Source organism: Manis javanica, chromosome 5, assembly GCF_040802235.1.
Source record: "Manis javanica isolate MJ-LG chromosome 5, MJ_LKY, whole genome shotgun sequence".
In the NCBI taxonomy this organism is placed as follows: domain Eukaryota; kingdom Metazoa; phylum Chordata; class Mammalia; order Pholidota; family Manidae; genus Manis; species Manis javanica.
The window spans coordinates 134,198,268-134,220,657 of NC_133160.1; the positions used below are offsets into that span (position 1 = coordinate 134,198,268).

The window sequence follows — 22,390 nt, forward strand, 5'->3', positions numbered from 1 at the left end:
GCATATTTAGAACCTTACCCTACTCTGCCATGAGCTAAATAAGTGAATCTAAACAGCTGTTCTTGCTTTGTTTCTCTCCACCCACCCCAAGATGTTCATGCTTCCAAGTCAAGTGCACTGACTAGGCCGCCTGAACTGGCAAGTCAGGCTCCATGTGTGGTGATGGGTGACTTTAGTTAGACAACAGGGCAGTGCTTAATAGTAAAGAAGCAGTATCTTACCAGTCAAACCCATAAAGTTAGGCTACTTAGGTTTACTTTAAAACAAATCTTTTGCAAGCTCTCAGGCAAGAAACTTTTAAACTCCATGCTCATACTAAATACTTTAACTTGGGTGTCTGCTTCATAAAAGCATCAGGGCAGAACAGGTGACCTTTACCACCTCATGGTAGTAGAAGGGTATTCTATTTCTCAGTTTTCTTTCTCTTACACTAGACTGAATGCTAGGTAAAGCAAACATTTTTCTGTATTGCAAGTGAGGTAAGTCTCTAAAGCCATTAACATGATCAAGATTTGCAAGGGCAGAAGGAAACTGTCGCCACAGTCCTGTTGCCCAGTGGAGTTATTTCTGACTACTACCAAAAATCAGTCAAGAACCTGAGGGCACTGGGAACCTAGGCTCTGTTAGGAAATATATTCAAGAAACGACACCAAGACCCTCGCCACCACTACCCAGTTCAGACATGACATGCAAACATCCGATTTACTTGACAGGTGATATCCTCCACTCGGTAGGGGTTATAAGACTTCTGACAAGTTCTGCAAAACTGCTTAAAGTAAACCTGTGATGAGAGAGGAAACACTTAAAGCACAGCCCTCTGGCCCCGGTGTCAAAAAGACATCGGTTCCATGGTACTTCTCACCTTGTTGGTGCCCTGCACACACCACACGTAGGCACTTTCCCACCGGATTTTGCAGTCCTTGCAGTGATAATAGCCATACTTCTGCTCTAAGAACTGAACAAAAGGACATCGGAGTTTAACCAACATGACATTTGAATTATCCATTTCAGAAGCTGGGAAGGATCTATTTGATACTTAAAATTATCAACTTCATCCCACATCACAGAGGAAAGTAGGACCAGGTTCATATTAGCCTCTAGAATGTAATAACTAGATAAGCTAATGGCTTAAGCAGATAAACAAGCATGGGCCCAAGAAAGTCTATATGCCAGATTAGCTTGGTTCATAAAGCAAATTACTAAATACATGGCTTCCCTCAGATAAGCAAGGGAAATGCCCAGCATCTAGGGTTCTTTGAACTTTGAGATTCTCTAGGGAGGCCTTCTCTCTGTAGGATCCGGGTTTGATTTTAGAACACACACATATGGAAGTTGTTAAGCTGAAGAAAAGGAATAGATTGCACCCTAAAACATTTTAAGATGTTCACCCAAAATTAAGTTCTCTACACTGCTAGTTCAATTTCCAAACAGTAGTACTAGGAATCTAAACTGAGCATAAACCATAATTCATATTTGACATGAACTAAAGTAGCTCTGCCTTATTCTTCAGCTTTTCTTTACTAGTGAAAAAGTTGTAAGTTTTTGGATTTAGGCCTTTAGAACTGGCAGGAACTGTAGAGAGCACAGAGGGCAATATCACAGGTGAGTGAACTGAAGTCCGGGAAGGTTATGACTTAATATCACATGATGTAGACATCACCTAGCTGTTATATAACGTCTTGATTCTTTCTTTCCTTCCCACCCCCTTCAACTCTGGGGTCAAAAGGGTGCTGTGGAAGAGACCCCATAGGACTCCTTTGAGCCTCCTACCACTTCTCAGTGCCCTTCAGGATCCTCCAGCCCTTGATGGGTCAGCCAGTGTGAACTGACCCTCCAAGCCTGATGCACTTCGGACAGCAACACACACAGCCTCAATGCTTTACCAATATTAAGTTTCTGAATAGGGGTGCTTTTCAGGAGCAAGGAGAGATCCTAAGAGAGGCATTTAAGTAGCTCTCGCTTCTGTTAGAAGTTTTAGAAATTCAGGCAATTATCAGTGTAGAGCTGATGAGGACCCGGGTAGTAAACTGTTAGGGCTTTTTACCATACTTAATTCAGAAATGTGAGTGGGATCCTTGGGAATCAACTCTCCTGCCTGCAAATTCACTTTCTGATGCCCTGCTGAATACTAAGACTAGATCATCCAAGTAAGTGCAGAATCAACCCTGTACTACGTACCCACGGTCAGTTTTATAAGGTAAACAGGCTCGAAATAAGTGTTAAAGGGCGTCTCCGGCGCCTGCCAGTGTTTTACAATCACTGCAAACCACCAGGCTTTGCTCACTGAATCCTACTGTTGAAGAAAGGCTACCGTCTGCGGAAAGGCACACAGACGGGCAGCGTGCCTAATGCTGCCCGGCGCCTCCGGGGCAGCCACAGGCGAGGGCAGAGACGGGAACCGGGAGGAGACCCACAGCTCCGGGGCTTCCCTGCGCTGCGGGCCAGGTCCCCTAACCACCTCTGGCCTCACCTGGAAGCGCAGGCGCTCCTTGCCCGGCTCTGGGCTCCGCGGCGACAACCTCTCGCCCGCGGCGTCCTGGGTCCTCCCCGCCGGCGGGGGATGCTCTGCACGCCCGGGCGCGCGCCCCTGGGCCGCCTCACCGCCCCGAGCCCCCCGCGGCTGCAGCCCCGGCCCGTCGACCGGCTCCCAGCTCGCCGGCACGGCGGCCTGGGCCTCGTCCTCCTCCTCCTCCTTCTCCTCGTCCTCGTCCTCCTCGGACAGCAGCCGTTGGGGCGCCCTCCTCGCCAGCATGTCTCCCTCCTCGGGGCCTCGGGGCTGCGGGGGTGGCGGCCCTCGCTCTCCCTCCGGCGCCCCGGACCTCTGCTCGCCGGTCGCGGGCTCGGCCCCTTCCAGGTAGGTGGTGAGGCGGCGGCAGGCCACCGGCGAGTACACGGCAACGGTGCGCGGGAAGCGCACGGGCCGCGGGGCGCCGCGCGGGGGGCTGCCCTGCTCCGGGCCCCGGCGGGCCGGCTGCGGGGACGCCGAGCCGCCGCCGCCCGCGCCTGCCGAGCCCTCGGGGCCGGAGCGGCGGGCCCTGCGCAGCAGCGTGCGCCGCCCCAGCGAGCACTGCACCGAGACGTCGCGGCGCGGGTTCACCTGCACGGCCACGTCGCGGCTGCTGGCCCTGCGCGGCCGCGGGGCGAAGCCCGGGCTCACCTGCGACAGGAGCGCCATGAGCTGCGCCCGCTGGTAGCTGTCGAAGTACTCGGCGGCCGTCAGCTGCGCATAGCCCGGGAAAGACGACGAGGCCGCCCCGGCAGAGGAAGACGAGGAGGCGGCGGCGGGAGGGCAGCCCCCGCCCGCCGCGCCCTTGCCCTTGGCGGCCGGCGGACAGGGATACGGGATTGAGTAAGGGACGCAGGCCGAGTACCTGGGACGGCCCAGCGCCGCGTCCCCCAGGGCAGCCATAAGCGCAGCCCAGCAGCCCCTTGCCGCCGCCACGCCCTAAATAGGCGGCCCGGCGCCCGCTCCGCCGCCGCTCCCCGCGCTGCGCCGCCCGCCCGCCGCGCACGTCCGACCGTGGCTGGTGTCTCGCGCCCCCGCCGAGGCCTTTCCGTGTGAGGAAAATTTCCACACACGAAGGTCGGCACAAATCCCCTTCGATGATCTGGACAAAAGGCTATCGCGGCCTTTGCGATGCGAGAACTGATTTCTAAGTGAATTTGCCCGAGGTGAAGAAGATACCAACGAGGGAGAACTATCACCCGTACTGGTTGAGCCAGGTGGGCCCCATACCTTGATTATCCAGGTGTCTACGCCGCCAGGGAAGCTGCAGCGAAGCTGGGCGCCTCTCGTTAGTGAGCAAAAACGCGAAGGTTTGGGGACTGTTTGGGACCTGTTACTTGTGTTCTCAGATTATAGGTTATTTAATTGTCTCTGCGAGAGCTGTTCTGAGAAGTCTACCCACCGAACCCTTCCGTGGGTGTAGAGAGAAAGCCCTGGCATCCGTACCTCGGCTAACTGTTTCCTCCGCTGGAGCAGGTCCTCCCCGCCCCCACCGCAAATGGAAACCACGAGGTACTGTTGACTGTCACGAGGTACTGATTACTATTGGTCGTCTCTGGGGTGGAAAGTAGTTCTAGAAATTTTCCTAACCAAATCATCCCTCCAAATGATAAATTGACTTGAGGTGTGTTCACATAAATGCCCAAGACCAAATCAAGCCTCCAGTTGAAAAGAAAGTGCCTTGTCTGCTAGAAACATGTTGGCTGTTCATTACTAATAGATACCAAATAATCAAGTACATTACTGTATTTGTTTTCTTCAGATTTGATACAAGTTTGACAATAAAAAACTATATTCCACTGTTTAATTGGACTGTTTGGTGCTTTTTCTGAGTACAGGTTAAAATTCAACATCATCAGGTATTCATAAAATGAGCAAGCACACATTTTCTTTTACAAGTTACATTAAACTGTTATGCTCTACAAATATAGCTTGTTTTTACTTATATAAGATAGCGCACCAGAATTCTACATTTCCAAGACCCTGTTTTCTAAGAGTTTACATATTTGAAACAGTCATAGAAATTGGTAATAGTGAAAACCGAGAAACACATTTGTTCAGGCTTCAGGTCAGCAGCCCCAGGTGCAAGTTATATTTTGACATTGATTTATTTGCGAAAACACTTGGTTGCTACAATGCACCCCTAGAATGGAAGATCATAACTGTTACATGATGATAATGTGAACCAATTGTTATCCTTTACGTAAACCATGAACACTACCAGAGACAATAAATATGAAGCTGTAGTTTAGCAAGACAGAAGCTCCTGTGTATCTCCATGTTTAGAGAGAAGTCTGAGTGGTTTCCATCATTATTAAATTATCTATTTGCATTGCGCCATAGGAAGGGTCTGCCATATCCTCATCTTTTCGTCTCACATAGGAAATATCTGTATCTTCATCTAGAGGATCTTGTTTGTACACTATTTCACCTCCGTACATTTTATATATTAAAACAAAAATCCCTGCCTCTGCAGACTGGAAAAGGGCATAAAGCAAGGGAAACATGTACATATTTCCTATGAGTCGTGGTGGAAAGGCTAGTTTCAGAATGGCGGTACAGAGCTGCACATTCTGACTACCTGTTTCCAGGCATACAGTCCTCTTGCAGTTGGGTGGAAGACGAAAGAGAGCAGCCAAGCCATAGCCTGAGGCATAGCCTGCCAAAGGCATAAAAATTGCTACCACGTAAACAGTTGCAGGAATACTTGCCAGCAGTTCAGGTCCTAGCATCGTGCCCGTCATTATGAAAAGGACCACCAGCGTCACTAGCAGACACCACAGGGAAACCTAGCAAGAGAAAATGGATAGACAGACAAGCCATCAAAAATAAGATAGCAAAAGAGGAATTAGGCAAGAGAATCCCAGGCTCTTGGAAGAGACACATCTAATGTGACTACACAAAATGAGGCTCTCTGCCATAGTCTTTGAAAGAGTATTTCTGATGATGGATAGGTCACCTTGTCAGGTGGACAGACCCATGTTGGACAGCTCTAATTACTTGGATGCCTGTCCTTATAGTGAGAATTTGCCTTCTATAACAGCTAACCACTGTCTTGGATAGGCTCTCAGGAGCAACAACAGCCCAGACTGCTCCTGTAAAACAGCTCTTCAGAAGTTTCAGAAACAGTGATGAGGGAAAGGCTACTCTCCTCCAGGCTGACTGTCCCCAGACTTTCATATAACTCTGCCGTGGAGTCCTGACTATTCTGAGCATGTGTTTCATTTGTGAATGTGTCTCCTAAAAACAGAGCAGTCAGAACTGAGCCCAACATACCAAGTATGGTCTAATGAACGGAATGAGCAAATGGACATTACTTTCTCTGAATAGGACCCCATGTTTTCCATTAGAAATTAGTTCTGGTTTTATACGTGAGATAGGAGTCTATTAACAATGATGAAACTTAGTGTGTGATATTTTTAACCTGCAAAATACTTTATATCTCAGAGAATTGTTAGCAACATTGAAACAATTACCAACTCTTTGATTATGTAAGAGAAAAAAAATTTAAGATGTAAGGAATTCTTTGCAATTTTGCAACTCCTCCCTTTTCATCTGTTCATGAGAAATTTCCCACCTATGTCTCTAATGATGCCTAGGAATTCTTATATATAATAGATGGATTTTAGATAAAGGACAACTGACTTGTGTCACCTTGATGTCTGACTGGTACATTTCACTCCTTTAAGACAAGCTGTGTAAATAGGAAGGTGGAAACCTAAAAATTCCTTTCCTAGTTCTTGGGCAGATTAGTAGTTAGCTTGTTTTCATTAGAGAAGAGGGTGGGAGAAGTGATCCAAAAAGTTTAGGTGTTCCCTGGATACCTGGGAGGAAACCACTTTAGAGACTGTGGGGTTGACATATACTTGATACTTTCAAAAATTATTTAAAATGTATCTGGGCTGGTCAAAAAAGTCTACCCCAGAAGATATTGAATTAATTATTATATTAGGTACTCATACTACAAATGTACAACTACAAAAACCAAATGATTATAAATAAAATCTTTTCTTATATTAAGTTTTCAAAGTATATCCACATCAAAAGTTTTGATAGGAAATCTGATTCTTCATTGTAAAAATATTGGCTCCAAAGTTTCCTTTGCACTATTTTAAATCATTTGGGTGCTCACTGACATTGACTGTTCATGACTGTTCATTTTAAAGTGTTTGCAAAAGTATAAAAATGTTACAAAGCATACCTTATTGTGTGCTGGTCCAGAAACAGGGATAGGTTCACCTTAAACTCAAAGTTAGATAATCTTATTAAATTTTTTATTATTTAATTATTTATCTGCTTTCAGCATGGGCATAGCTTATTTGATCTTAGAATTCCTAAGGTTTTCTAGTAAATGGCATCACATTAATAGTATTAGCTTAATAATTAAGCTTACTAAGTTCTTAGTGTCTCTTAAGATTCTCTATGGACATGTATACATATTTACATATACATAATACATTCAGGATATATGTTTATTATAGAACATACTTTCTTTTACTCAAGGATAAATATATGTACATAAAAGAACCCTCTATTTTTCATACTAATAGAAGTCCCTCTGTATTATCAGATTACTTTAGGAAATATGTTTTAATATGGGCAAAACACAAAAGATTATGTCTTCTTAAATCTACATAATTGAAACATCAGAGTGACTCTTTTACTCTTCATTTGTCTAAAGGAATTTGTGCATTTTACAGTAATTAGTTACATATTTTATTTGGCTAACTTCCTAAAATGAGAATCCTGTTTGTGGTTTACCCTATTTACTACTATTTCAGAGTTTTCAAAGAATGCTTAATTTACAAATCTTTAAATTTTGTTCTCCATTCAACTATTACAAAATCTTTACAGCTACAAAAATCATCAGTTTTCTAAAAAATAAAGCAATACTGGAAATATTGCACAAAATAATAGAAATCCCCATCCTTTACGAGCTGTAGAAACCATATGAATTACTGCAATGGGGAAGGAAAAAGAAACATACACAAATTTAGTAAGGGCAATCTATTCTGCATTATTTATCCAGGACCCAATTTTATTTTGTGCTTTAAAACCAATATTTTGTGTATTTCATTACATTGCCCTGATTTAATTTTTAAATTACTTTTGATCTTATCAGTGTGCACTTATTTTTAGAAAATTAACATGTTAAACTTCTACAGTTTTCAGAATGAGTTCCACTTTTTAAAAATATAGTAGTGTGTAGTGTTTTAGAAATGCATTACTATATTGTTAAACACTACACAAATTCTATTAAAATAATTTTATTTTACCTGCTTTGATTTTTAGTAAATACACAATCTGTTAGTGGAAAATATGTTGCCATTTAATTGAATTTTCATCTTTCCCCCCATGATATGTTTCCTCTTGTGAATACTAATAGTTCTCTTATGCTGTTTTTAATTAAGATGTGTCTTAAAGCCGTCATTTTTGGAAGTCCAAAAGGTGGAAGTACTCTTTGTGGAACAAACTTTTTGTCTGGTTGGTTGGTCATCCACGCAAGGGTTGTCCAGTCCTTTTCCTTATACCTCTTCCCTAAGCTTCTTAGCATTTCAGCGCTGGGTCAGAGACCAAGGACTCTCTAAGGATGTAAAATATGTAAAGGGAAGAATATGTAGAATATGCAAAAGGAAGAGGGGCCTTACCTTCACAATGCAGTCGGCCACCCTGTTGTATTTGTACCGAATAAAGACGCCTAACCCAATGGGGATGAGAGTGCTGCAGAGAGTCAGGGTCACGGCCCCTAGGGGTAGTAATTGCACCAGAGGGGCGTTGAGCCAAGCGCGGCTGTAGACCCACAGGCATAGGGGCATCAACACCAGGGCCAGAAGCGTGGAGGAGATGGTCATGATGATGCTGCAGAAAAGGGAGTGAACAGAAATCGCAATGGGCCTCTCCTGCACACTGGGTAGAGAAGAAAGAAAGAGCGAGTACGTTCCCAGCTTGAAGTCTAGGGAAAACCTACTTCCTCCCTGGGCAGCGCCAAGGGAGCATCATGTCTAAGCAGGGTAACAAAATACACTCAGGACTGCTGTGGGGGGTGGGGGATTCTAAAGCCTATTGAGCTGCTATAGTCTGGATGATTCTGAGGGTAAGGACCACTTTTCGGTTCTTTTTTAACCCTTCAAGCACCCTGTTAAGAAGCACTGGAACGCTGCCAAATACTACTTGTTGGATGGAACTCAGTTAGGTTGTCCTATCTATGGGATTACTTTCTCTTTGGAGGCCCAAAGCCCTATTTTGTTTCACATTTCTGACGACTTCCCAGCTTCTGGTATCCCAGTTCCCTTTGTCTTGTAAGGGCACGGGCCTGGGCTGGGAGCGCAGCACTCAGGGCGGATGGTGAGAGCGCGGCGGGCGAAACCCCAGGCCCTTGGAGCAGCCCCGTCCCGGTCTAGATCTTCCTTCGCAGCACTACCTGTTCACGCCTGCCTCGACTTCTAAAGCCCGGGCGTCAACATCTTCCACTTTCCTCTTCCCTCTTCCATGCCTCCTTCCAACCGCCTCTCCTTCCTCTCTCCCGCGTCTTGAACCCACGGCTGCAAAGGCGGTTGGCTGGGACGAGGGAGATGCCTGAGCAACACACCGCTCCGTACCTGAGGTTCATGTCGCCGTCAACCAGCAGGGACATGAGGTTGGAGAGACTGCCGCCGGGACAGCAGCCGCACAGGAGCACGGCCACGGCGGCCACCCCGTTCAGCGAGAAGGCGAGGGCCAGCAGAAAGGCCAGCAGCGGCAGGACGCCGAACTGGCAGAGCGCCGCCAGTAGCGCGCCCACGGGCCGGCGGACGTGCTCCCCGAAGTGGTTCACATCCACCGTGCAGCCCAAGCCCAGCATGGTGATGCACAGGGCGGTGCCCACGAACACGTTCAGCCCGTGGTTCAGCGGCGTGTCCCAGAACGGGGTCTCGTGGGGGGCCCAGGGCAGACCCCCCGCGTAAGGGCCCAGGCCGGCCGTCGGCTCCGGGGTCGGAGAGGGGCCGGGGCCGAAACGGACGCTGGGACCCGGCCCGAGACTGAGCGCGGGACTGGGGCCGGCGCTGGAGGCAGGAGCGCCGGGGAAGTCCGGGCCGGGGCTCAGGCTGCTGCCGTTGGGCGACAGGGTGTAGTTGTCCGGCTGCAGGGAGGACGCGGCGAAGAGCAGGGTGGCGTTGTCGGTGCCGTCCATGTTGCTGTCGGCGGGAGGCCGCGCGACTACCTTCGTCCCGCGCTGTGATTTCTATTCCGTCCGACCGCGCGCCTCTCTCCGTCCTTCGGGGACCGCCGCCGCCCGCCCGTCTGTCCGTCCGCAGCGGCCAAACGAGGCTACGTTCCAAGTCTGGGCTGCGCGCAGCTGACGTCTCCGCGGCGTTGGGCGCGGCAGGTGGGCCCCGGGCGCGGTGGGCGACCGACGCCCGCTCGCCCGCACTTAAGACCGCGCAGCCCAAGGGGACCCAATCGCCGAGCCCCTGCACCGGCAGGCCCGCCCCCGTCGCCGAGTCCCCTCCTTTGAATCACCAGTAAGTGGTTCTGAGAGTGCAGCCAGGGGCGGAACAAAGACCTGACAAAGGACAAGAAGAAGGAAAAACCGTGCCTGGCTGCTGATCAAGTTCGCTGCTGGGCACTGCCTTTTTGATAATGAAATCTGGAGACTCGGACACACATAAACACACACACACAGAGGGCGGGGGGTGTGCGGGGGAAGCTTTCACATGCATGCATAAAACCGTATACACTGCAAATACCCTACAACCCTGAGCATTGAGAAGGGTGCCTGACTTACTAGGAGAGGCTTTCTGGTAGCAAGACACAAAGTCTAGCTTTAATTTGCGAACAGTTTTTAAATAAGATTTTTGTGTTCCCAGTTAAAGCACACAAAGTAGCGATGATACTGGCGGTTTTTGAGCCAGGTCTTGTGCAGTGTGTGTGCCTTCATTTGATTCTCACAGCAGAGCCCTGGGACAGATACCTCTCCTCAGTACAGATAAGAAATCTGAGGCACAGTGAATAGATTTATCAATCAAACCTCCAAGTACCTGGCTGAAAGTGCGCCGCGATGTGCTGTTAAAGAGTGCAGTGAAGAGTTCTGCAAAGAAAAAGCTCCGTGAAAAATGTGTATTTTGGAAGTGATTGGTAGATGGAGAGAGGACATTTCAGAGGCCATTGATTTATGGTGTTATGAGTGTAGTCCTGGCATTAGAATTAAAGGACTGAAAAGAAATGAAGTGATGAGATACCCTGCTTCAGACAGGATTATCTCCAAACACATCAAACCCAGAGTTCTTGGGAATGTTGACTCAACAACTTGAAGTCAGTCACTAGATGCATCTACAGAGGAAAGGGACCTCTACCTAGCAAGCAGGCAGCGAGAGGCATTGGAGAAGGCATCTGGCTGTCTGGAAGGAACATGAAGTGATAAGCCAGTTGAACTGTGAAAGCCAGTGGTAGGACTTTCTAGACTGAAGTCTTAGTTCAAAATCAGTCTGCATGGAGCCAAGATCCTAGAGTCGCTTCTACCTGGGGACTTGTTCCTACCCCCTTTTCTGATGCCACAGGACACTGGGTGACTTTTGTTTCCCAGTGGTGGACTGTGCTTGTGTGTTTATACTTTCTCCTACCCAAATTTCATGAAAGTACAGAGAATATGAAAAATAAGACTAAATTCACAGCATACTGCATTCTTAATTGCAAATAAATAATTTATTTATTCTCCATTAGATCATAAATCCCATGCAGGCAGAGCTTCTGCCAGCATTTAGGAAAACATGCCCTCATATTTTCCCTAAACAGTAAACCCAAGAAAATAATGCAGTAACATCTATAGAGCTTTGAAGAAAGTGGAATGTGACCAAATATATTCTCAGTTTTCATTTAGGCTTATGTAAGCACAAAAAAGATTTAGATATACAATGAAACATGCTACCCAAATACTTTCATTAAGGGAATATATTCAGGGAAGACATGTGGAGAAACAGACCTGGAGGAGGTACTACTGAGCCTTTACATCCTTGAAGCCACAGGATGAGACAGGCCAAGGACACCAGTGGCAGGAGACGAGCTGAAGGCCAGCTCTGCAGGCACCACTCCCATTTGTCCCCTCCTTGTGTTCAGAATATTAAAATCCACAATCAGATTAAATAAGCAGCAATTATGGGCAGACGAACCCATCCAACTAGCTCCTCTTTTGGTTTGGGGAGGGATCTGGGAGGCAGTTTGTGCAATGGGTGAAGAGTGTAAAATAGAAAGGGGTGGACCTGGTTTGTAAATCAGCAGGATCATGCTAAACCTTCAGTATTGAGGGCTTCTTGGGGCCTGCAGATGTTTTCTCTCTCCTGCTAATGTGTTACTGTCACTGTAAAGAAAGCAGATGTTCTTACCTCTCCTTTCTAATCTCCTTCACTATTTAGGAGCCAACCCCAGGATTAGGAAACAGCTCATTCTCCAGGTGTGGCAAGTTGGTGAACTGGCCTGGGTCGCTTAACCTCCTTGACTGCCTCCACTTCATTCTTGCTGCCTCCATAGCCCTAAGATGAGCCTCTTCTCTGATCCAGTAATTCTGTTTCTAAGTTTTTATCATAGGGAAACAATCAGGTAATTTTTTTAAAAATGAGAGCTACCGTGAGTACTTACTATATTCCAGACAATCTTCTAAGCCTTTATGTAGACCACCTCATTTAATCCTTACAGTAGGCTTAAAAAAAATTTTTCCATGTCTTCCCTAAGGGATAAAGCTAGAATTCAAACCCAACCTTTGGGATCCCAAAGTCTCTACCCTTGAGCCAGATGCCATGTGGTTAAATAAATTGGAGTGCACTAATCAGGGGACTGCTAGGCAGGGCCTGTGGATCACGCTTAGAACCACGAACCGGAGTTCTTCATCTGAAGCCCATGGAAAAATCTGAGACTCTCCTTGAAATAACGTATCAACCACTCTGTATACAGACTTTTTTTTCTTTCTGAAAACTGAGTCCATGACTTTCCTCAGGTTCCTAAAATGGTCCAAGACCTATTTAGAGAATTATGTAATGACAAGGGGGAAATTACTGTGATACAAATCTTAAGTGATAAAACAAGTCAAAAAGCTATAAACGTACACACATACACTTATATTCTAGTAAATATATTAAACACATATAAAGTTAGAGGGAATTTCTCCAGTGTATATTATAATTAAGTTACAGTGGTATTAAAAGTGAATTCTATTTTCATTTTTTGTATTTTGCTGTGTTTTCCAAATTTCTGCCACAAATATATTTTATAATCAGAAAAAGTATAAATGTTACTTTAAAAGTATAAAGTCCAGGGGAAACATATATGCCACATAAATAGCAAATGGCAAATAACTGTAACCAATCCATAGGTGATAATTTGAAAGAGAATAAGGGAAATGACACAGTTTACAATAGAAAATTATACTCTATTAAATTTAAAAAGTTTAACCTAACTAGTAATTAAATAAACACACAACATGAATGTTTTTTAAAAACCAAACAAAGACTACCAAAGAAACATTTAATTCTGAAAATGCAATGGAAGAAGTACTGAAACACCTTTGACGGTAATGGGGTACTTGATAGGGGCTTCTGGGGAAAGCAATTTGATAATGCAATTCTGCATCTGGACATTTTATTTTAATTAGGATCGTTTCAAGTGAAGTGCCAGAAACTCTAACTCATATTGCTTTAAGCCAACAGAATAATTTATTGACTCATGAAAATGAAAAATCTCCAGGCATGGCTGGCTCCCAGGTTAAAATGAGGATGCAGTCTCCCTCCGTTTCTCAGCTCTGCTTTCCTCTTTGTCACCTTCATTTTCCTGTGTGCTTTCCCCACAAGGAGACTCTGCAATTTCAGGTAACAGATCTCCCCCACTATCTGAAACCTTTTGTAGGTTGAAATGGCATAAAGTGAAGAAGCAATGACCATTAATTTATGTGGAAAATTTTTTGAGCATTCCCAGACCTCCAAAATAACCTTTCTTAGGCTCTTCTGATATGTTAGGACACATCTTGCTAACTAACAGATGCACAAAATAAATCAAGATAAAGCACAGGTGCTCAGAGACACAGGCTAAAGCCATGGTGGCTTGTTGCTGAGATTCAGAGTGTTGCTCTGGGGATGGAGCTGCTGCTCAGGGTGCATGCTGGCCCTATTAACGGCTGCTGCAAAACAAGCACTAAATGCTGTTTTTGCTTTTCACCTTTTTTTGTAAAAGCAAAAATACTCCTTGGATTTCTGTTAGTGAAAACAGGTACTGATGTAGGTTTTTCATAAAAGCAAAGTGGCATAAAACAAACTTCAGAAAACTGGGGGATACCTATATATTCTACCAGCTTAGAATCATCCATGGAAAGAGAATGCCTACTTCTCAATAATTCCTATAAAAGTCCTGGGATTAATTTGGCCTGTGCCTTTCCCCTGCCTATCCTGCATGTCAGATCAACATAAAGCAGTCATCTTTGTAAAAGTACCAACTTTTCTGCTCTCAAACCACATGATGCAATTGTGCACCTCCCAGTCATTACCAAAAAGCCATCAGGAGAGATTTGATTTAGTCCGGGTCTTTCTTTCCATATTATCTCAAAGCCTGTACCAGAGAAACCCTCAGCTATCCACATATCCCTTCAATGATTTGACAATAAGGGATTGCTTTACATGGGAAGATTGTTTTTTTTTTCTCTTTGCCGCTAATCTTCTGCTCTTTAATCAGTTCCATCCTGGTTTTCACCTATTTAACTTTCCTATTACTGCCAACTAACCTGAGAAGCAAGAGGTCCTTTGCTTTGTGGAAGTTCTAACATTTCAATGTTTTGATGCATGGGAAACTTTCTTGGGGACTTCACATAGCAATCTTGGTATGGCATAAAGTCTTGTATCAGGAGGCATTTGTCATCTGATAAAAGAAAAAAGAAAAAACAATGTCTACAAAGCTCTAGCAGGATATTGAACTGAGGAATTATTTGATCTAAACTTGAAAAAAATCTCCAGTGACATTTTTCCAAAGCTCCCAACTGAAAAATTACCTCTTGTTAAGTAATCAGACAACACAGTAAAAAGCAAAAATGTGATTTAAAAAAAAAGAAGTTTTATTAAAAGTAGACTCCACTAATTGGTTTGAATTTGGGCTTTTTTCCCCATTACTCTATACAAAGTAAAAAGAGCATTAACATTTTTGAATTTCAGAAGGGTTATTTTGAAATGTTCTTTAAAGACAGACTTCTCTTGGAATAATTTAAAACTTCTTGTCCATTATATAAGAAATCATAAAAACTACTTGCTCACTCATTTAACCTTAGTAAATAATGATATGTGTTAGTAGAATAGTAATGAATGCTGGTTTCATGAGATCCTAAGTCAAGACTGTGGTCTGTTAATAATTTTACATCTCATGTATTCTTTTCTTACTCTCATTATTGAATTAGTCTTACCAGTCAATAGATCTGAGAATTATTACCCATGACTGCTGCTTACCAGTATCTGCCATTGTTATCCATTACCCTACTTTGTCTAGAATATTTACTGGGGGATAGTAAGGTCACTGCTTTTCCCCCATCACTTCCAGAAAATCATGTTGACAGGACTAATGGGGGCTGGAGATGGGAGCATTAAAAATTGGTACTAGTATTTTTATCAGATTAGCTTAGACTTAGACTCTCTCTTAACTGACCAGAATATAAATGTATTTTCCAAAAAATCTGATATTTTGGAATGTATTTGACACATATGTGCATGTGTGTGTATAATATATATATGCAAAGTGTGCATACACATGCACAGTCTTCTAAATTTTCTATGCAGGGAAGTGGCAAATCAAGATTCAAGACTCAGAAAGACACTTCCAGAAGCTCTGGGTAAGTGGATACAAACAGGCATAAAGAACAGTGAGGGAGTGAAGCTAGGAGGCTGTTATGATGATGACAGAAGAAAATAATGGTAGCTTATGAAAGAGAATAAGCTTGGAAATTGAGAGGAGAAGATGCATTTGTTGTGAAGGAGAGAGATGACACAAAGAAAATTAGGCTTTAATTTGGAAGACTAGGAGGATGGTAATGATATTAACTGAGATACAGAACATAGGCAATAGCAATGTTGAGACTCAGGTTTTAGATGGGTTGGGTACAGGATGTTTGGAATGTCCAGTTGGAGACAAACACACAAATGAATTTTCATTCTGAAGCCTATGGCAGAGAACTGGAAAACAGACATGAATTGGCAGTTCAGATTTACAGCAATTGTTACACATGGACTTGCTGGTAATATGGCTGACTCAGCAAACTGAAAATCCTTCTTTTACAAAAAATACCCAGATATGCCACGTAAAATATGGCATAGAAAAGCCCATAATAGAGTTAAGCAGAATTGCTCCACACATCTAATGAACATTTCAGAAGGAAAGAATATGCAAAAAATAACATTTTAAAATGTGATAATTAAGAATTTCCAGACTTGCAGAAAGACACAAATCCAGATTCTGGAAGCACGATAAGTCCTGAGAATGGTAAATAGAAATAAATCCATACCTATACAAATTACATTCTTTTTGGCTATGTTCTTTTTCAGACTCCCTTGTGTGTTCCTTTTCTTCAGGAATGTCCTTAAGTCACATCTATTTTTATACGCCTTCTATACTCCTTTTCAGACTCCCTTATTCAGTCATATCTTTAACTGTTGCTGCTTCTAGGATTCAGTCGTGGGCTCTTTTTCCTTGTCACTCTGTACATTCTTAGGTGATTACATTAACTCACCTGGCATTAGCTCTGAACTGTAGGCATTGGGTCCCAAATCTCTATTGCTAACCCCAAATCTCATCTGAGTCCTAAACCCACCATAGGTATTTGCAAACATGACATACAGAACTCATTCTCTCTTCCCAATCCTTTATCTCCTCTCTCCTTTACCCTAGTTAACTGCTATTATCAGTCTCTGGCCTTTACATGCATGTTTCTCGGGCCAGGAATACCTCCATTCCTTTCCTTTATGGGGAAAAATCCTGTTCATCCCTTAAACTGTACTTCAAATTTCATTTCCCCTGTGAGCCCCTTTAACTTGCCTCTTGTCTCCATGTTAGTCTGGTACTATCTTCTTTGGGTTCCCAGATTACCATTATGACCCTCACCCATAACTATTTTTTGGAAGCCTACCTTCTCCAACAGACGCTAGTAGCAGGAGCTGTACTAGTGTGGTTTTGTGTCCCAAGTGCTACTTTTGCGTGTTTTTTATCCTGAGATAGGCCCACTTTGAATATACATGAATGAATGGGCAGATGGATTAATGAATAGATGTATCCCATCCAGCCAACACAGAGGGAATCAAGACTGGTGTTAGGGTTATACTGTCATCTGGTGACAACATTCGCTTCTGCTAGCTTGGCTTTGATTTGTAGGCGGATGTGGAGAGCGGGTTGCTGTCCAGAGCACACTAGCTGGTTTTCCCTGCTGCGTGTTTTTCAGCAGAAGGGTGTTACCAATCATTGGCATAAAGCAGCCTCAACAGCTCTGCTCCAGATGACCTGATGTGGAACTGTCTGGGCTGTGGCTGGAATATTAAATGGCATTGTGTTTCTGCAGCTTGCTGAGCAGCTTGAGTCACAGTGGCAGTAAAAACGTTTTAACAAAATTAAAATCTCTGTGGGGGAGGGAAAGCAGAGAATAAAGAAGGTTGGACAAAATGCTGAGATGAGAACAGTGGCAAGAGAGAGAGATGTTGGTATTGCCTGATTTCTATATTTAGCTGTAATAAAAAAGTAGAGATTAAGACTCAGAGGTCTTCATTTGTGATTTAAAATCGTCTAAAATTTGCTTCCCATTGAATCGAGCAAAAAAAATGATAAGAATTTTCTGGAAAATACATACACTAAATTGAAAGGGGCCATGGGGCAAAGAAATAAAAGCTATTTCCTATGAGAGCAAATTGAAATAGATCAATTACCTCTTGTCACTTCCTGTTGCCAAACTAATGAATTACTTTTTAAAAAGCCTGTGCACTGCTGGGTTTGGCACGAAGGATATACCTGATATGTGGCTTACACAAATGGAAAATGATTGGGACGACAAAGTACTGCTGCCGCTTTAGGGAATCAACATAAATAATTCCTGTTAATACAGAGAAACTACAACTTGAAAAATCTTTGTGGCAAGTTAGAGCCCTGAGGAGCACATTGTATTTTACTTCCACGCAAAGGAATATTTCTAGTGTTCCTCTGAGCAAAGGAAAGAAAAAGGGATCTAAAAACTGTAAAATGTGAAACAGCTTTCTTTGGTTTGCTGTATTAAGAAAGGAAGAACTAACTGTCGTCTCTTGCTTTCCAGACCCTGAGGGTACAGAGTAAGAAAAGATCTCTTGGACTCATAGACAAATGTAAAACGATGTGATTAGAGCCCAATATGAGGGTATCAAAGAATATCAAAAAGCCAAAGGCTGGAAGAACAGTTGGACCCAGGAGGGACTAGAGGCAGGCACTGGAAGTCACGAATCGGCTTTTCTCTGTTTCTTTTTCTACTTCCAAGTGGAGGAACAGCCCAGTGCCAGCCCGGAATCGTGGAAGGTCTGCTCTGCTCAGAGGGAGGGGGCCAGAGTGCTGGAGGCCTGGAGGGGCTGGGGGAAGAGTGACAAGCGGTGGAGAGAGAAACACGGGTAAGCAGGTGAGCCTTAATTCTGTAGGCTCTGGAGGGCCGAGTTCATAAGCAAAGAGGGTGATGTTTTTAAGGAAACCCTCTCTGGCAGCAACCCGGAGGCCAGCCCAAATCCAGGGCTCTTGACCTTTTTCCGTGAGGACATCCGTGTTCATGTCTTCCCATTTTCCCAGGTGTAACTAACATGGGGCCTTTGTCCTCGAGAAAGCATACTGAAACGTAAGTAGGAGCATGCCTCGAGTCCACGCCAAGTTATTGTAAACTAAATTTATCACAACAATTGGTACTTCTATTATTATTAAATTGTTTTCAGTGCGCCTCATGATTGATCATGAAAGAGTCGTGGTGCTGTGGCTGAGCTGCTAGAGCAAAGGCGGTCGTCGGCGCTGCACAGACTCGTGGGGTCGCCGGGAGACGCCCGGGGCCCGGGCGGGAGGAGGGGGAGAGGAGAGGAGGACCGCGCTCGCTCGCGCTCTCTCTGTCTCTCTCTCTCTTTCTCTCACACACACAAACACACTTCAACCACAGCAGCTTCATTTTAATATTATTGTAGGTCTTTTTTCTGTTTCAATAAGGTATTTCACTGCTCCAAAAAAAAATAGCTTGCTGTAGATAGAAGATGGCAGAGATTCGAGGCAGATAAAATCAAATCAGAGATAACTGCAATAGTGTGGGTGAGAAATAATAAAATTAGTGTAGCTAAATCTAGTTGAATGGATGTTTTAAAGCTCATAAACCGATATGAATCACACTGCCCAAGATATAAGGTATTTCCCTTATATATGTTATAGGAAACCATACCACTAATTTACATGGGATTGGATGCAAATAAATTAACATATTAAAACAGTGCTTCTCAAACTTTAATGTATATAACCATCACCTGGAGAACTTGTTAAACTGTAGATTCTGATTCACAGGGTCTGGGCAGGGCCTGAGGCTCTGCATTTCTAGCAAGTTCTCCGGGAGATGTGTCCTCCAAGGATCACACTTTGAGTCGCGAGGCATCGGAGAACCCTACAAATAATTTCAAGATTTAAAAAAGTGTCCCTAGCCTGATGAAAGAGCATGTTCTTTGAAATCAGAGACCCCTGGATTCAAGTTAAGGACTCAACACTTATAAATTACAGCTGAGCTCTCAGCCTGTTCTTCTAATAACATCTGACTAACTGGTGAGCTGTTGTGAGGGACAAGAAAGATAATACACATAAAGTATTAGCACAATGCCTTGCTCATAGTGAAAACCTAGTAATGTTATCTTACTATTATTATTATCATTATGTTCTAAAAGCCAATTTTATAAGAGTAACCCACAAATCCCCTTTATCAGAATCACTGTGGTGCTGGTTTGAACTGCAGATACCTGGACCCCACATCAAATCTACTGAGGGAGGATCGGCATTTTGAACCAAGCCCTTGCACACGAAAGCTGAAAACCAGTGCTGGAAGCTACGTGCATATGTGGCTAGACATGGTCAAACCACTTCATACAAACGTATGAAATGCATACGTTTCAGTATGCATGTGGGTGGAGGTGGCTAGGGGAGCCCTCTCTCTGGAGGTAGCATTCAAGTTGAGATCTGCACAAGAGGAGTGTGGTAGCCACATAAACATCCAGGGGAACAGCATTCCAAGCAGAAGGATAGTAATGCAATGGCCTTGGGATGGGAGCAAGCTTGACATGTTTCAGGGACAAAATGAAGGCACTGATATGTGTTTACAGTAAATATGTGATATTAAATATCTCCTAACAGACATTAGGACCCTCAGCAGAATTTGAACTGTGACATTAGCACATTAACAATTACTCTTCTTTTAATTCAGTGAGTATTAAGTGGCCCCCAGCTGGAAGGCTTTCTGCTAGATGTAGAAGGTAGATGCATCCAAAAGTGTCTGCCCTCCTAGCTAGTGGTGAAACAGACATGTACGTACATGGTTAAGTACCCTTTCAAGTGAGTCCTTGCCCCTTTAGCAGCCCTCTCGCTGTTAGGAAGTCTCTCAGACTGCCTGCCCTGAGCAGCTGGATGTGGATGCCTGTTTTCCACGAGCAGCTAGAATCTCAGTCTCTCCAAATATTCTGCCTGTCTTAGCTTTCCAACTCCACTAATCTCCAGAGCACCATGCAATGTAGGTGTGTGCTCCCAAAGAAGATCTCCAGGGCTAGGTGTTCAGCAGCCCCAGGCCTCCACTCCCTCCTCGCTCCATTTCTCTTCCTCCTGCCCATGAGCTGGGGTGGGGGAAGGGCTTGGGTACCTCTAGGTCACAGCTTTGGTACCTTACCATGTTCTGTGAGGTCTGCTCTTTTCTCCAGGTATATGCAGTCTGGCGCAGCCTTCTTTCTTTCCTGTTGCTATTTCAGAATTAGTTGTATTAATTATATTTTCATATTATATGTAGTTTTAGGAGGAGTTCCTTGTCTCACCTCTCATGCCACCATCTTTAATCCCATCTCAAAAATTTTTTCAAAGAAGAAAAAGAGGAGGAAGGAGAGAAGGAGAAGGAAGAAGAACTATATGTCCATATCTACTCCCTAGTTTATGTTTCTATACAACCTCCCCTAGACTAGAAGTCTTCTCTTTGGAGAGGGTATAAGATTTTCTGTACTGGGGAACATTAAACATAGTAGAAGGTAACAACACAATAAGCAAAAAACAGATAATGTGTACACACAAGATACTGTGATTACTTTAGCTTTCTTCCCCCTACTTGGTTCCCAGAACTTGGCAGCAGGAATCAAAAGGTAATGACAGTTGTGTCTCCATAATAAAATGGCCCAGCAATTAAAGGGAGTTCAGAACATCCAGTCAGCTTTTCAGTCTCCCACTCTCAAGCATGAGCAGAAAACCAAAGATTACTAAACATCTAAAAACATCTAACATGAATGATAAAGAAACATAATGAATAAGCAATATTCAAAAATAGAAACTAAGGGACAATAAAACATTTCAAAGTTTAAAAAGACCCATTCAGATGTGGTTATTACAATCACAAAAAAAGAACGGATGCTATAAAAATGAACATCTAGAGAACAACAACAAAAAACAGGTCTTAATAGATAAAAATGTGAAAGCAGAAATGAGACTTGGAACATACAATTAAAAATTTCTACAAAATAAACCAAAACGACAGAAGCAGAACATAGGAGAGAAATATAAAAATTCAGTGGTGTCTGACATAGGCAAACATCCTCTGAACATAAGCATGAGCAACTCCTTCCTGAACACGTCTCCTCAACCAAGGGAAACAAAAGCAAAAATGAACTCATGGGACTACATCAAACTAAAAAGTTTCTGTACAGCAAAGGACACCATAAACAGAACAAAAAGGCATCCTGCAGTATGAGAGAATATATTTGTAAATATCCAACAAGGGGTTAACATCCAAAATATATAAAGAACTTACACGCCTCAACACCCAAAAAGCAAATAACCTGATTAAAAAAATGGGCGGAGGCTATGAAGAGACAGTTCTCCAAAGAAGAAATTCAGATGGCCAACAGGCACATGAAAAGATGCTCATCATCACTAATCATCAGGGAAATGCAAATTAAAACTGCTCTGAGATATCACCTCACACCAGTAAGGATGGCCAGCATCGAAAAGACTAAGAACAACAAATGCTGGCGAGGATGTGAAGAAAGGGAAACCCTCCTACACTGCTGGCGGGAATGTAAGCTAGTTCAACCATTGTGGAAAGCAATATGGAGGTTCCTCAAAAAACTAAAAATAGAAATACCATTTGACCTGGGAATCCCACTCCTTGGAATTTACCCAAAGAATACAACTTCTCAGATTCAAAAAGACAAATATACCACTATGTTTATTGCAGCACTATTTACAATAGCCAAGATATGGAAGCAACCTAAGTGTCCATCAGTAGATGAATGGATAAAGAAGATGTGGTATATATACACAATGGAATACTATTCGGCCATAAGAAAGAAACAAATTCTACCATTTGCAAACAACATGGATGGAGCTGGAGGACATTATGCTCAGTGAAATAAACCAGGTAGAAATTGGAAAAAGATGAACAAATGAGGCCTAAGATCAGCAGACGGAGGGACATAATAAAGATCAGAGAAGAAATAAATAAAATTGAGAAGAATAAAACAATAGAAAAACCAAGTGAAACCAAGATCTGGTTCTTTGAGAAAATAAACAAAATAGATAAGCCTCTAGCCAGACTTATCAAGAGAAAAAGAGAGTCAACACACATCAACAGAATCAGAAACGAGAAAGGAAAACTAACGACGGACACCACAGAAATAC

General features: G+C 43.6%; 2 protein-coding genes across 6 annotated transcripts in view; both read right to left on the reverse strand.

Annotated features, from left to right (window-relative positions):
* ZAR1 (zygote arrest 1) overlaps positions 1 to 4,069 on the reverse strand; it is a 42,549-nt gene extending 38,480 nt beyond the window's left edge. For 3 of the 5 annotated variants that reach the window (XM_036998546.2, XM_036998547.2, XM_036998545.2), the window contains exons 1-3: positions 2,471 to 4,069; positions 863 to 955; positions 707 to 781 (exon numbers count right to left, since the gene is read on the reverse strand). In XM_036998546.2, coding sequence (XP_036854441.2) covers positions 707 to 781; positions 863 to 955; positions 2,471 to 3,409 — 1,107 coding nt within the window. In that variant the 5' untranslated portion in view covers positions 3,410 to 4,069. The remainder of the gene's footprint in view (positions 1 to 706; positions 782 to 862; positions 956 to 2,470) is intronic. The other 2 variants (XM_036998549.2, XM_036998550.2) reach the window with 1 other exon arrangement.
* Positions 4,070 to 4,237: 168 nt separating this feature from the next.
* SLC10A4 (solute carrier family 10 member 4) lies at positions 4,238 to 9,828 on the reverse strand. The gene is made up of 3 exons (XM_017674720.3): positions 9,106 to 9,828; positions 8,155 to 8,365; positions 4,238 to 5,295 (listed from the first exon to the last, which is right to left on the reverse strand). Exons 1-3 carry the CDS (start codon positions 9,675 to 9,677, stop codon positions 4,789 to 4,791), a joined length of 1,290 nt encoding a protein of 429 aa, XP_017530209.1. The 5' UTR covers positions 9,678 to 9,828; the 3' UTR covers positions 4,238 to 4,788.
* Positions 9,829 to 22,390: the final 12,562 nt, after the last annotated feature.